The 15,735-nt window shown below is 45.4% G+C and overlaps 1 protein-coding gene across 1 annotated transcript in view; it reads left to right on the top strand.

Moving 5' to 3' along the window:
* Window positions 1–15,735, top strand: part of VPS41 (VPS41 subunit of HOPS complex) — an 876,961-nt gene that overhangs the window by 632,345 nt on the left and 228,881 nt on the right. The window contains exons 17-18 of the mRNA XM_086964855.1: window positions 2,870–2,962; window positions 14,930–15,057. Coding sequence (XP_086820981.1) covers window positions 2,870–2,962; window positions 14,930–15,057 — 221 coding nt within the window. The remainder of the gene's footprint in view (window positions 1–2,869; window positions 2,963–14,929; window positions 15,058–15,735) is intronic.

Raw genomic sequence — 15,735 nt, 5'->3', positions numbered from 1 at the left:
CTAGGGCTGCTTTGGCCTTCCACTCCTTTAATCAGGGTTTATTTTCTTTCTGATATCGTTAACACAGTAGTTCCAGTAAGTCAGAGTACTGTCCTGTGTGTAGAGGCGCAAGCTTTATGTGAGACGTTCATGCCAATTGCAATGCTCTAAAGTTAGAGAAGCACCTAATTAAAAGTCACTGCAGCAGCAGGATTCTAGATCTAGACCATCTCTCTTTGTAAACTTGTTTAAAAACAGATTGGCGTAAGGCCATGTTTAACAACGTTATTAAAAATATTGAATTCTTATAACATTTGTTCTAAAAATCTTCATGTGATCTAATTAGTACAATTTCACGAGAATTCGTTGTAAGGAGGTTCCTATTCTAGGATGACGAAATAGGCTTTTAAAACCGTGGACATTTTTTTCAAAGTAAACTGTCAAGAGGGCCTACATGGTAAGATACATTATGTTTTGTTATTACTTTTAAAACATGCCTGGCGGTGAAATATTCCTGCTAATATATGACTGTTATGCTACTGTGTATTGCAGCTGCTGGGGCGTACTTATGCTTGACTCAGTGCTAGAGGTATCTGTTTACTAAGAAAACGGATTGGTTTTAAAATGTATTTATTTATTTATTTGTAGAGTTTTATATAGCGCGAACGGAACCCACGAGGGTATCAGAGCGCTTTTCAGTAGAAGAATATTAATGGATGAGGTAGTCTACAGTCAACCAAACAAATTTCCCAGTTTGTAAAGAAATAGAGAGAAAAGAAAAGAAAAAGAAAAAACACTGGAACACTGATGTCATAATGCTGGTGTTACTGGTCTGCCTGTCCGCCCATTTGCCATGTTTGTAGCCCCATTGTGAGTGTGTGAAGTTATGCTATCCAACCTTGGGTATTTGACTTTTATGCTTTCCAAAAACCTACCATGAACTCACATTAAAGTCAAATATGTCAATCAGCTTCTCTCAATCAGTCACCAAATTTAAACGAATAAACTCCCTAAAATTAAAATAAGGACATGAAAAAGGCAAATCCCTTACAATCACAGGAAAAATATTAAGTCAAAAGTTAGACTGACATGTTAGAAAGGCATTACTGCAAATCTCACTCCATTACCTCGGTTTATTGGAAAACCGCAGTCATTGCTTAATTTGAGCTGATGGTTGCCGGTGTGGGGACCAGCACCTATTTTTCCTCAGCAAGAGAGGCAAACACACAAACGGAAAAAAAGGAAGAAGAGAAAGAGGGAAAAGTAATCACCCAGGGAGAAAGTAGGAACCTGCAAGAGTGCGATAAACGGGTAGGGATTATCTGGCAGTGGAATAAAGAAACACGAGGTGGATTTAGGACTACTCAGCCTGAGTTTTCCACAAGCTGATATTTATTAGCTCTAGCCACTGGCTCCTGAGCAGCACAGTGGGCACCGGCACTCACTATTTTACAAATTAAAATGTCTTGAATTTTACCAATAAATGTACGTTTTATTGCATGTATTTGGTTGTAGTTCGAGATCTAACATCTATGTTTGACCCATTTGTAAAAAACAAAAAAACTAAAATATCACAAAACCCTTGAGCCAGATAGTCTAAACTTACATTCCTACAGATGCTCTGGAGGTCTGCTGTTAAAATACCAGCAGTGCAGGAAGCCACAGTAGATAACTCTTTTTTTGCTTTGGTCCAGTAAAGTTGAGCAAGCAGGGGAAACACAATATACCCTTGTAGGCTTGGGCAGTTAGTATTTGAGGTCAAGGAATGCTACAAGGGACTTGATTCTTGGAAAATAAAGTACACTCAGTTAGGACTCGTATGGGAATTATCACACTCCTGAGTATCAACACGAGTTATGGAGAAGCCAACTCTCCATAACTCGTTGTTGACCGACTGCATACGATTTGAAGAATTGCCTGGAAATTAAATTTCATTCAAGCGTTTCACTCGAGGTGACTGCCAACTAACATATACCTTGTTCTTTCGTAAGCAAAGATTGATTCTCTGCCACCTACGTTTGCTACCCTACACTTAAAGGGTCCAAATTGTATTCATCCAGGGGGTCTTTTTACCAGCAATGATTTGTATGGTCCTGATGATGGTCTTCTCGACGACAGCAATATAGACCGAAACGTCGACAACCTCATCATCTCCACTTTTGTTTCTTTGGAACACACCTACAACCACTGTTCATTAATTATTTTGGTTGTTTGTTATAATTTTTTGGAGTTGATTTTAAGTTCTGAACTGATGTGTTTGAGTTGCTTTTACCTCTGTTCACAACTTCTTTGCTCAAATTGATTTTTACTTATCTCCCCAGTCATTTTTGTATGCTTTATTTTGCTTAAACCTATAAAAATTTCCTTTAAATACAGGTTTACTCTCTCCGTGCATTTTTGACTCTCTTCCTTCCAGAGATTTATTTCACTTGTTTAGAATACTTCCTTTATGAGATATCGTGTTGATACTCAGGAGTGTGATAATTCCCATACGACTCCTAACTGAGTGTACTTTATTTTCCAAGAATCAAGTCCCTTGTAGCATTCCTTGACCTCAAATACTAATTGGTCCAGTAAAAACACGATTCAGGACTGTGGTGACTATTTTGTGAGGTGTTCATAAGCCACATCTAAGTCAGTTCTCATTTGATGACTGCATGTGTAGGTATGCTCTGCGGTCTATGTCTAGAAAACCTAGTTTTCAAGCATCAGAGCCATGTATAAATCAAAAGAAATTCTTCATTCAAAAGCTTTTAGTGGCAGAACGGAGATTCCCTACCCGTTGGGCCTATGGGACTGTATGACCGGTCATGACCGGTACAGCTATTTGGAAAGATTTTAAATTAAATTGATGTTGGTGTGTTATGCTTTGCTTTGTTTTTCTTTGCAGGCAATTAGCCGGTATTTGCCAAGAGGAGATTTGCGCCTGAGACCAGTGATCTATGAAATGATCCTAGATGAGTTTTTGCAGAGTGATTATGAGGTACAGTATACCACATTTTCTTTTGTTGTATATGTATTACATTGTTGACATTTTTGAAAATACTTGCATTACTGGACATTATTTAACTCTAGCTACCATAGTCAGGTTAAATGCAGGATTAGAGCAGTGTGTCCGCCATAAGGTTCCTTAACCAAACAACATACGGATGTATTTGTCCTTTAATGCATGTTTTTTTTTACATTCTGAAATTATAACTCTGTTTTAAGCTTGTTGTTACATCATGTGGTCAGGGTGTAGTTGTCCCTTGAAATGACTACAATTATATATTGTGTTTTCCTATCTTGTTTTACGCCTCCCTCATAACTCCAAAGGAGACCGTTATTGGTGTTTTCAATTTACACATTAAATATTTTAATCTCAAAAAGAGGAAGTTCATATAAAGACCACATGCCAAATCCGAATTGGAACAGACCAAGAACAGCATTATCTCTAATTGGAGACAAAGCAGTGAATGTTAAGTCACTTTTAACTCCCTATTTCTATCATTAAAAGTAAGATGTCCGCACATTTGGATAGTTTTTCTTTGTCCTTGATATAACCTAATTATCCACCTGTCACATCACTGCATGTGAAGCAGGTCATCCGGAGAGGCAGTTAAAAGCAGACTTTCAAGTAGTTTCCACTGGCTCTGTCTGTGCTGGGAAGTGCTTACAAGACTGCTTCATTTCCTGGTCTCCCAATGAGAGGACCTATTTAGGTCTTGTAGAGGCGTGGGCAGAGCAGCGAAACTGCTGCCACGCCCTGCGAGAGATGTTGTAAAAAGGGTACTGTGAGCCCAGCCCCTCCTTTCCATTGAGTAGCTTCTCGCGTTCATGGTAAACGCTGGCTTCCCAATGGAAAGGAGGGTTTTCAGGTGCCACCCTGTCTGCTTTTCGGACAGCCCCTCGTCTTTCACAAGCCCCGTCTTTCCGAGTGCAATGCATTATTTTGTGAACGAGCGCTCCGCTATGTGGGCAAGATTTCCGAATGATCTAACGCAAGAATTTACTGCTTATGATTTTTAAGGCGAGCAAGTCCTACCCGGATCACCGAAAAGCGATGCGATGCCTTAGTAATGGGAGACAGTGCGCTACACAAACGCTAATTAACAGTAAGAAAACAACGGTTGTCTTCCAAAGGATTTCTTAGTGGTGCGGGTCGGGCAGACCTTCGAGTATAAGGCTTTAACCGTTCCACAAATAGCACTTATCCAGTGTCGGGAGAGCCGTGCACTATCCCTCCTGGATTGGCTTAGCCTTGGACAAAGACCCCTAAATGCGATGTGTAAATCGTGGCATACTTACATTTATTTATTGCCGCAAGGCAGCCCCTTGTAAAGGCTGACTTGCTCTTGAGCAGGATCAGCCCCCGCCCCGAAGAGTGAATATAATAATTTCCTTTTTGCCCTTTTCTCCCGCCCCTCACCCCTAATTGCCCTTGAACCTCGGTGGCCTGTCAGAGAGAATACGCCCCCTTCTGAGATGGGAACCAGAGCTGACGAATGGGCAACCTTGAGGTACCCTTGATCACCTGGACATGATGGCGAAGGGAGCCCAGAAAAGACTGTAGTAGACATGCTTCAGTGCTTGCCAACAGTCTTGTGCACCCACCTTTCTCACAGAATATAATAGTTGAAACTAAAGCCTGGTGCGGTCTGCGAGGGAGCGGGAAGGTGGGGGTGGGGTTCATTGGTTGGGCTCTGTTGAGCGCTGCCTGCTCTCTCTCCTGCAGAGAGGTGTCTCAGAGCTATATAATTCTATTTTCTTACTACAATTCAGCCATTAGCTTTTGCCGACACGCAGCTATGCACTCCTTGCAGAGATCTCAGTTCTACTACCATGAAAGGTTGCAAACCAATGAAGGCAGTTCAGATTCACCCTTTGAGGTTTGTGCGCACGTGCAGCAGGGGGTCCAAGTAAGATACCTCAATGGGGTAATGCAGCTTATGCGGAGCTCGTGTGCATGAAGCAGGGCGGCGGTTCTAACCCCAGTAACACAGCTCAATCTTTTAAAAACCTCTGTGCAGAGATGCAGATGCGACAGTCAGGGCTCAGGTCCCTAATCGAGTGAGACAGCTCAGAGGAGTCATGCACCTGCTGCAGAGCGTGCATCTGGCCAGCAGTGTAGAGGTTCCAGTCCCAGGAAAGCAGCTCAACCGGTCCACGCTCTCTCTCCAGAGACCTAGCCACTGGGTGCAATGTACATAGGATAGCTCAGTGTGTTAGTGCAGCTTCTGCAGAGCGTGAGGTTCCCATTGAGACAGCTCAATGACCAATATGCCCGATACATAGATTCAGAGTCCTGCAATATAACACAGCTCTGGGGGTTCATGCTCCTTCTGCAGAGATCCGTCTGTGCAATCCGAAGCCGAGACTATCACAGCCGTAGATGGCTCAGTGAGCTAAGTGGGTGTCTGAGTGCGAATGAGCGGGTTACAGGTGCCAATCACAGGCATGCAGATCGAGGCGCTACCCGAAAGTCCTCTGAAACCTACAGTTGCTCTGCCGGCTGCAGAGGTGCTTGCTCAGGGTGATCGTCACAGGTGCCGCTCCGCCTTTTATCCGGGTCGCTTGGTAAGAGGAATCCAGATGCAGACCCTGTGCAGCACCGGGTGGTCTGCAGGCGGCACTAGGCGCTAGAACTCTGGCTCCAGATGCAATCTGGCCACCCTGCTCTCTGAAGACACAGTGTGGAGAGTCTGGCTCTGGTGCCAGGGTGAGTCACACCGAGCCGCTCCACCTTTTATCCATCTCGCTTGGTAGAAAGAATCGTGCTGCGGACCCTGTGCACCTATATAGACCTTGGTGCATGTTGCGGAGGGGCGGTATGAGTTGCAGACTTGTGTAGGTTACAATCGCGCAGACAAACGCTTGCTTGCTAGTTGGGGTTGGAGTTGTTGGCTGAAGTCCAGAAGGCCTCAGTATGTTTGGGGCTAGAGGGTGTTTGGGCCACATTTGTTGTGTCCTGGGGTTCCCCAACCCTTTACTAGACATTAGTAGGCAGTGCTTAACTTGATTTGATTTGATTATAGGATTAGCAGAGAGCACGAATGCCCACGGGCGTCTTGGCGCTGAAATGACTGAGACTGTTTAAGAGGAGGGCGTCGGGGTGTCGTGCAGGAAAAAACTGGACCCAGCTACCTTGAGAAAAGCCAGGTCTTTATACTGTTTCTGAAAGCTAGCAGAGATGAGCTATTTTTTATTTCTGCAGGGAGTTTATTCCAGGTTAACGCTGAGTGTAGTAGAAACCCCCCTCCCCCCCCCATCTTAGTTGTTTGAAACGGGGGGTACGGAGGAGGTTGGCATTGCTAGATCTTAGAGTCCTAGCTGGGATGTACGGCGCTATGTTTGTTTTCAAGAAATGTGGGCCTGACCCATGCATAGATTTATATGCCAGGCATGCTAGCTTGAATTGAGTTCTTTTCTCAACCGGTAGCCAGTGTAGATTTCTAAGTTTAGACGCCACAGGCTCAAACCTGGGGATGTTCAGTATCAACCGGGCCGCAGCGTTCTGTAGCCGCTGAAGTTTTAGGAGAAGCTGTTTTTGTAGCCCAGCATATAAGGCGTTCCCGTAATCCATTTTGGAACGGGCCAGCATGGTTACCAGTGTTTTACAGGCATCGGGAGGGATGTAAAGGCAGTAGTTTTCGGATAAGCTTCAAAGTGAACCAGACCGAGTAGGCAAGTTTGTTGATTTGGGCCTTAAACGTAAGTTTGGTATCGATTATAAATCCAAGGTTGCTTACGCTGTCCACAGGTGATGGGCAGTTGCCTAAGCCGTCAGGCCACCAATTAGGTGACCAGATCTTAGTGTTGGCTCCGAGCAGCATGACTTCGGACTTATCTCTGTTTAATTTCAAACAGTTGGCTTGCATCCAGAGACTGACCTGATCCATATAGAGCTGGAATTTACCGGATGTTTCTGAGGTGTTATTAGATATGTCCCGGTTTTGCCGGTGAGACCCACCGGAACTTATTTTTCTACATTGGATATTTACAGAGAGCAAGAGAAGGCACAGAAGACACATACATCCACAAGCATTTGCAATACATTAGGTCTCGCAGTTACCCGATTTTAAGATCACGGCATTGTAAATGACAATGCCATTTATTTATGTTTTTAAAACAAAAATAAAAGACATTGTTATTTGCGATGTCAATAGCTCAAACTCACATAAATGCGAGACCTATTGCATTGCAAATGCTTGTTGATCAGGTGCATGCAAACACCTCTCCCTCGTGCCTGCTGCCTTCCTCACATTTTGTGTGTAGGCATGCACCCACTATCATGTTGGGTGTCCACTAAGTCAGAATGCTTGCAAGTACATTTCTGTTCAGAAGAAGAGGATGTTTCTTACCGCTAAGGCAAATAAGTTAAATACATTGTTTTGTCTTTTCCTCCAGGGAAGTTTCCTTCAGTTTCGTAGGTTCATTTGTCATATGGCACGGTTGGCACCTACTAAACTAGTACCACAATGCATTGTCCTTGTTGTGTAAGACTGGTTTCAGATGTATAGTAGACTAGTGCTGGGCAAAATCCCCAGCAACATGTTGTATTGATGAAATATGCTATTTTCAAACTACTGACTGCTGCTAAGGGTGTTAGCAGCCTTGTGATGTGCAATAAACACCCTTATCAGCACGTAGCACGTATTGTGGTCTCCCAATAGAGGCGGGATTTAAGGTGCTGGAGAAGGGGCAGGGGAGCAGGGGATTTGACGTTATTTATTTTGAATGGTGTCTTCTAAAACCTATGCCAAGTCTCTTCTCCCCTCCACCAACGACTTTTTAATTAATAACGGTCTCTGCTCGGAGGCCGGAGTAAATTACTTCCCCAGCTGCTGATGAAGTTGTTTTCTGCGTATGACGTGGCTTCAGTTCCCTCATCAGCCGCCCAGGAAGTCCCTTCGAGAGCCATGTAGCGGCCACTGTCTGTAATTAGCACGGTGGGGCTCCTAGCACAGGGGCTGCTAAATGGTAATTACAGAGAACTGTGTACCCTGAGGACAGAGAACTAAGGGATGTCTGACTGCATGGAAGGCGGATCTGAATCCTCTGATAAAGTTAATTTTGCATCTGCTTTCTGTTTTTACCCACCCCTACAAACAGTTGAACACACTCAAATCTCTTTTAGATGTCATTGTAGCACTATCAGAACTAGCAGGTATAAACTTTCCTGTTGAAATGTCCTTTTGTCAGTGAATACAATGGGGTCACGTGAACAGAAGCAATTGGTATTCATGATAGAGTGGCAACGAGTCTATAGACTTCAGTATGTTTTTAGCTGAGCTCTCACAGGACCTTTGTCAACAATTCTCAGTGGCGGCCACACCGTATTAAATACCCTTTGAACAACATGGGTTGAGCCCTAGAGTTGGAATGCTGTGCTGGCTTCAACAATTCACCAAGGATGGGTTAGATCAAAGAGAAGGTCCACTTCTGAAGTAAAAGAAGCAGGCCTGGGTTCCTGTGTAAACAAATGCTCTCATTATCTATGTTGCCCTTGAAACTGTTATGGGGACTAGGGTTGCCCTAAGCAAGCCTGATCTGTGAACACGTTGACAAAATACGTTTTCTTACTGATCTGTTACCATGCAAAAAAGTGGCGTTTTCTCACTGTCTGGATGAGGAAGCAGAAGCAAACATACAGTGCCATTTCCTGTGTGGGTTTATTAGAGAGTTGCAGGAATTCTCTCCATGGTGCCATATGCCAAATCCATTTAGATGGTTTGCTTCACTGTGTTCTAAGTCATACAGAAATCTTTTTTATTGCACTACAACAGTACCCAGGAACCTTGATGATGTGCATTTCTTCAGAGTGGCCTATAAAAGGGCCCTCAATAACAGAAAGAAGGCTATTGCAGAGCATACAGGTGACAACCTAATAACAGCTAGCGCCCAAAAACAAAACCAATCGTTTTGGCATGTCTTAAATCTCCATTACTTCAGAGACTTTACAGAGTCCAGTCTCTCTGCTCTGATCTCTCCTATTAGTTTGTGAGTTCGTTTTCCAAGGTTTACCTTCATCTCTTTGTTAACAGCAAGCATGTCACTGAGACCGGGGGATTCCAACATAATATATTCCCCAGACAAAGATGGAGACTTTACAGAAGTGGTGCCCCCCTATAAATAGGTCCCCTAAGGCTAAGGCCCCCTTGTCCTGATTATTTGCCAGTAGATATATTTTTTTTATTGACATGCTCTCCCTATCGGGCCCTCTGCTCACCAACGTGTGGAAGAGCGTAGGTAAGTGCAGACCACCACAGTTCTGGGCCTAGCCCAATATTTGCGCCACTTTTTAAAAAGGGGGATTAAGGCAATCCTAGGTGCTACTGTCCAATATCTTTCATTGACTCAACAGCAAAAATTATGGGTAGTGTCCTTTTAGATTGCCGGGAGTTGTGTGCTCAGGAGAATCATACTCTCCATGGAAGTCTTGCAATAAGACGAGGGAGCATCCTCATTCAAGGTCTGACTCTGCACCTCCCTGAGTTTCCGGGAGCCGGATTGAAACTCCAATTTAGCAAAATTTATGAGGCTCTGCACCTGATGTTTGGGAAGCCCGTTCCCTCTAGAGCGCACTTGTGTACCAAGGGTTCAGGAGGGGTCCCTACTGCTTCCCAGCTGGGGGGCATGCCTCCGTGCCTGTCAGGCCATTTGGATCTACGGATGGATCCCGACCGGCTCTGGTCGTACCGCCTCATCCTTCTCTGGTGGCAGTCGCGATGCCAATGCTCTTGGTGGCGCGGCAAAAACGCCACCCACAGAGGTGTTTCAGCCAGAAGTGATACCATTCATACCTTTTCTCCCATTTAATGAAGCCCTTTCGGATGTCGTGCTGAGGACCTCATCCAAGCCCTACTTAGGGGCTCCTGTGAACAGGGCAATTGCCCACCACCCTCGCCCCACCACAGGAGACCTCAATTGTCTCACGTAACACCCTACTCCAGAGAGGTTGATGGTCCAAGCCACCACTTCCTTTGTAAACCCTGGCACATTCATACCCCACTGGATAGGGAATCCAAGAGACTGGACCCCTTAGGCAAGTGCTGCCCATGGTCTTGAGGAGGCCCTGGCTACAGTGTCCCAAGCTACGGCAGACGGGAGAGATTCAGGTAAGTTCATAATCAGATGTGGGCTGAACATGACTGACTCGCTGAGCAGAGCAGATTCTTCATCGGTGGCCTTACAGCACCACCCTTGGCTGAGAACAACTGGCATTTCAGGGGCTGTTCAAGGTTCGCTTATGGAAATGACCTTTGATGGCTCCTGTCTCTTCTAGGACAAGGTGGAATCAATGCTGGAGCGCTTCATGGACATCAGGGCTACAACCATGTCATTGTGCCTTTCCATGGCCTGACAATCCCAATCTGCCTTTTTCTCTTTTCTTTTTGAAAGGGGCTACCATGCACGTTCTTATCTATCCAGCCACCATGGCATGCGAGCTTCCAACCCTCTACTTGGAGAAAGACCTTGTGGGTCAGGCAGCTATGCGTTGACCCAGTCCACAGCCCTCCCCCCACCCCCGGGCAACCGAAGCCTCCAAACCCCTTTAGTTTGTGCTCCGACCATCGCGGGAAACCAGTAGGCGGCAGGATATGCCATCACCTGAACCACTGGAGGTCAAATAAATCAGACCGCTGGTTTATCCAGATTGTCCAAAGTGCCTACTCCCTCCCCTTCATAGCTACTCCTTCACCCATGCCCCAGTTAATGACAGGCTGACAGAGGTATATCTCTTCTTACTCTGTCAGGAAGTGGCAGCTCTCTTGGCCCAGGGGGCCATAGAGAAGGTGCCTACATCAAGAGTAGGTTATGGTTGTTATTCCCGCTGCTTTCTGGTAGTAAGAAGGACAGAGGCCTTCATCCTATACTAGACCTGCATTCTCAATTTCTAAGTAAAAAAAGAGGATTCAAAATGCTCTTGCTCGGTCAAGTTCTGTCTGCCTCAACTTGGGAGACTGGTTGGTACTGTTGGATTTGCAGGAAACGTACTTGCACATTCCTGTCCTGCCTAGCCACAGGCTCTACCTACGGTTCATGGTGTGCTACATGCACTTTCAGTTTGCTGTTCTCCCTTTCAGTCTTACCATTTCCTCTCAGGTGTTAACAAAGGTGATGGCAGTGGTTGCAGCTCTTCTGCAGAAATCAGGGTTGGAAGTCTCCCCCTAGCTCAATGATTGGTTGTTAAAGGCGAGTTTGCCCCAGGCAGTTGTCTCCAACCTCCAAACTATAGCAGACCCCCTGCACTTGCTGGTATTCACTATCAATGTGCTGAAGTCACACCTGACTCACTCTCAGACCCTTCCTTTCATTAGAGCTGTTCTGGACAAATTACAGTTTCAGGCTTAATTTCCCCTCCCTTCCTCAACTAGGTCTGACAGTGGTGACATACATGTCACTCCTGAGATGATACAGTCATCTGGGAGAAGTGGTGATCAGAGGTCTCTGGTCTCTGGGAGTATCTGGGCTTCACATCAACCTACTGGAGCTCTGAACAATCCGGCTGGCATTGAAAGACTTTCTACCTTACATCAAAGGAAGGCTAGCACAGGTGTTGATGGACAGCACCACTGCCAAATGGTACTGCAACATGCAGGGTTCGGTAAGGTCATGGAACCTTTGTCAAGATGCTCTGTGCCTCTTGACTTGGCTTGAACATCATGCCCTGATGACTTGGCTTGAACATCAGGGCATATCCTTGGTAGTTCTGCAGATGCTAGCAGATCACAAGTAGCTTCTCCATCTGGAGGTGGTGCAAGGTCTGTTTCAGCAGTGGAGAGATCCGTGGTTGGATCTGTTTGCCGCTGCCTAGAACTCGCAATGTCGCCAGTTCTTTACACTGGAGTTTTCAAGGCGACCTACACTCGAGACACTTCATCTTAAGTGGAGCTCAGGCCTCCTGTATGCCTTTCCGCACTTGCCACCCTGCTCAGAGTTCTCAAGAAGATCAGTAAGACCGGGCCCAAATCATCCTGTGACTCTGGACTGGGCACCGGAGAGTTTAGTAACCAGAACTGTTGAGCATGGCATTTGGTCATTAAGGAGGATCTTCTGTCACAACAGCAAAGAAGGGTTCTCCAACCAAGCCTGTTAATGCTTTGCCTTCATGCATGGAGATTGAGTGACAACAGTTGACAGCTTTCAACCTCCTGCCCAATGTCTGCACTGTTGTTTTGGTAGCCCGGCGTCCCTCCACCAAGATGGTATACACCAGCCATTGCAATAAATGTGTGTCATGGGGTGCTGAAAACCAGATTGATCCCTTATCTGCCCCCCTTTCTCAGGTCTTGCTGTTTATCCTTACCCTTGCCTGGCGGGGCTCTGCATTGGGCACCTTAAAGTGTCACTTAGCTGGCATCTCCACTTTCCTGATGCTGCAAGACTAACATTCCTCTTCAAGTCCCCTATTGTAATTAGGTTACTTAAAGGTCTCTAACATATCTACACAACTCCATTTGTAGTGACTCACTGGGACCTTACTTTGGTTCTTATTTTTCTGATGTGTGCTCCCTTTGAGCCAGTTTGTACCTTCCCTCTTAGGTTTCTCATCATCAACGGCCTTCTCAGTGGCAATACATTTGCCCGGAGGGTCAGTTATCTGCAGAGTCTGTCATCTCAGCCTCCATAGGTGTCTTTCTTCACAGACAAGCTGGTTCCTAGTATTGGAGCGCCCTTCTTGCAAAAGGTAGTCACCTCATTCCATGTAGGCCAGTTCATCAATTTGCCTACCTATTATGCCCTGCCTCATCCCTCCAAAAAAGAGGAGAGACTCCACCTTCTGGACCAAAGAAGAGCATTGTCATTCTTCCTTGATCACACAAAACTGTTTTGGGTGGACAATTAACTCTTCGTGGGGTAGGTCGGGGCCAAGAAAGGTAAGGTCGTGCAGAAAGGAACGATTTCCCTACGAATTGTGCTCTGTATCAAGGTCAGCTATGCATTGGCCAAGAAGCAACCCCCAGAGGGTTTGCGTGCTCATTCCACCAGAGGAAAGGCTGCGACCACTGCGCTAGCATGCTGTGTTCCGGTCCTGGACATCTGCCAGGCAGCAACGTTGGCCTTGCTGCACATGTTCACCAAACCCTACTGTCTGGACAGTTTGTTCTGTCGGGTTGGGCACTTTGCCCATCCGGTCATGCAGGACTTTCTGGTTTAATTCATGATTGCAGACCCACCTCCAGTGAGGTATTGCTTGGGTATATATTCTAAGCTGAGGAGTCTACAGTTACATTCTCTATCAGATAAACAAGTTAATTGCCTTTTGGTAATGCCTTATCTGGTAGAGACTCCATCTAGCCTCAGATTCCTTAAACCCACCCACCCATCCTCCCGGATCTGCGGGCAGATTTTTCCAAACCATTGGTCACTGTTCTTCTTGGCTGCGTGCTTCTAGCGTGGAAATTCACGAAAAGAAACTGACGTCAGTGAAGTGGCGCCTATATAGGCACAACGCACATCTGTTCCAGCATGGAGGACACCGATGACACCATGCAGAGCCAAAAAACTCCACGCAGGGATACTTCTCACAATAAAATTTCTGGATCCAGTCTGATGCCCAGGTATCATTCTAAGGTGAGGAATCTGCAACTAGATAGTCTCTATCAGATAAGGCGTTACAGAAGGTAAGTAACTTGTTCTTTACAAAAATATATCTAAAGTTCTAATGATATTACAGAGGGAACTAGTAAAAATCTGAAAAATGGTTTCAACACATGCATTAAACTATATCTTAAAAAAAATAAGATTCAAAATCAGTTAAGCATTTAAATACTTATTGGGTAGTTCAGTTGTGCTTGCCCTGCTTGCTGTGCTGAGGGCTGCAGCACAGAGGCAAGCAGAGGCACTGTAGAGAAAGACGCCACATTCTCCAAGAGCTTATTTTGAATGCTACGAGGTGGTGGGAGTGCTGCTCTCCTCTTCGATCACTTTACCTTCTGCAATAGCAGAACCTTCTATTGCCCCCAGCAAGGTATGCGCTCCCAGGTGGAGAGGGAACATTGCCATGGCTTCCTGGCCTGGGGTAGGAGTACTACTGCTATCCCTAGGGTGGCGGGACATCGCATCTCTAATACAATAATCAAGGCATCGATACTTCTATTTAAATCCTTTAGTACCCATTCATCTTGAAATAATGTGGATACAGCACTATATAACTCCTCTTTGCCTTCCTTTAAACCATAAGTTGGCAGGGTATGCTCAGACGTGAGTCCCTTGCTCACTTTGCCACTTGATTCAAGCAAGCCAGGCTGAAGACAGCTGAAATGCCAGAAACCGGTCCTCGGAAGCTTGTTTCCGGTCCAGGGAAGGCATGACATGAGGCTCAGGGTCAGACTGATTTGCATGTAGCCATGTCTGAACTGGGGTGGCAGAGTGGGCTAAAGAACGGTGATGGATTAAACCCAGATCTGTTGACTGGGTGTGAGTGTTTGATTGGTTCAGATGCTCCGTCCATCACCACCCCCTTTTGTACCGCTTTCCTCTAAACCTGGCAGCACACTGCTCACGCCAAGAAAGTAACTGGACCTTTGGCTGCTTACCAGCAGCACTTACACCGTGTGCTTTATCTGATCTCAGATGTCTTCAGTGCCTTACTGTATGCTTTGCCAATTGTTCTTTGAATGGTAATTCTAGCACAAGATGAGTTTTCATTTTTTGAAAGTACTTATTATGTTGTCTTTTAGCTTGGCCCATTGTTCGCAAGCGGGCGCCCAGTGTTGGGCACACCATAGTGCCTCAAGCTTTGTATTATTGTTTGCAGACACAAAGCACTGCAGGGCAGCCCCCAATAGAACGATGAAACAGTCTCTCTGTTTTGAATGTTGTCATATATGCTATGGTGTCGGTTTTCATCCGAACAGCTTGCATTCCTCTGTCACATAATCCCTTATTTCCAGGCCCCACACTGGGAGCAGCGACACTATCTTCTCTTTCAGCGCCGTGTTTTATTGAGTTCTCTTTTGTCTAGGGATTTTCAACCTTGATAAAAGAGTGGCCTGGAGATCTGTACAACAACAAAGCAATCGTGCAAGCTGTGCAGGATAATCTGAAGAAAGATCCGCAGAACAGGACGCTGCTGAAAACCCTGGCGGAGCTGTAAGTGTGCCTTTTAGCATGTTACCAAAGTAAGAAGAGCATTTATGTTTCATTTTCGGCTTTGTGGAACTTGTTCCACTTTCTTATTTACTATTTTTGAAGTTCTGACAAACCGTGCAAATGAATGGCCATGATTTACCTTGTTTTGCATCACTTTAAATCCTGCTGGCCACCATACTTCATGCTAGCCTCTCAACGGCCTCCTAGCTCTCCATGCTAGAGGGTTCAGAGCACAGAGTCAGCAAAATGCCTTTCGACTTGTCTGCCCAAAGTGTAGACTTAACTTGGAGATACACTACTAGGACGTCTACATCCTTTCAGGTCTTTTTTAGGTGATGCCCTGAGCCCTTGATGGAGTGTGTTACACTGAAGACCTGTAGACAAGAAACCTATATGAAAATGGTGGGAATGACTCTGTCCTTCGTGATACTCCGTGGCGAACTTTGCAGTACTTAACATGCATTGGTAATGTTATTGCTTAGGAGGTATTTTCTATCTTGTATTAAAATGGGACTTGCATACTGTTGGCTAGATTAGAAGGCCTTAATTGCTCCTTTAGGACTTAGTAGGTTTCTAGTGGTCTGGGGGCCGCAATTCTTAACCTGGGCTCTGTGATGCCTACTCAGGGGGTCTGTGACTGTTTGACAATTAAATAATATTAGCAGATTAATAATGAAT

This window comes from Lissotriton vulgaris, chromosome 4_1 (genome assembly GCF_964263255.1).
Source record: "Lissotriton vulgaris chromosome 4_1, aLisVul1.2, whole genome shotgun sequence".
Lineage (NCBI taxonomy): Eukaryota > Metazoa > Chordata > Amphibia > Caudata > Salamandridae > Lissotriton > Lissotriton vulgaris.
The sequence above is the reverse complement of the archived record's forward strand: the minus strand, read 5'-3'. Positions and strand labels throughout refer to the sequence as shown.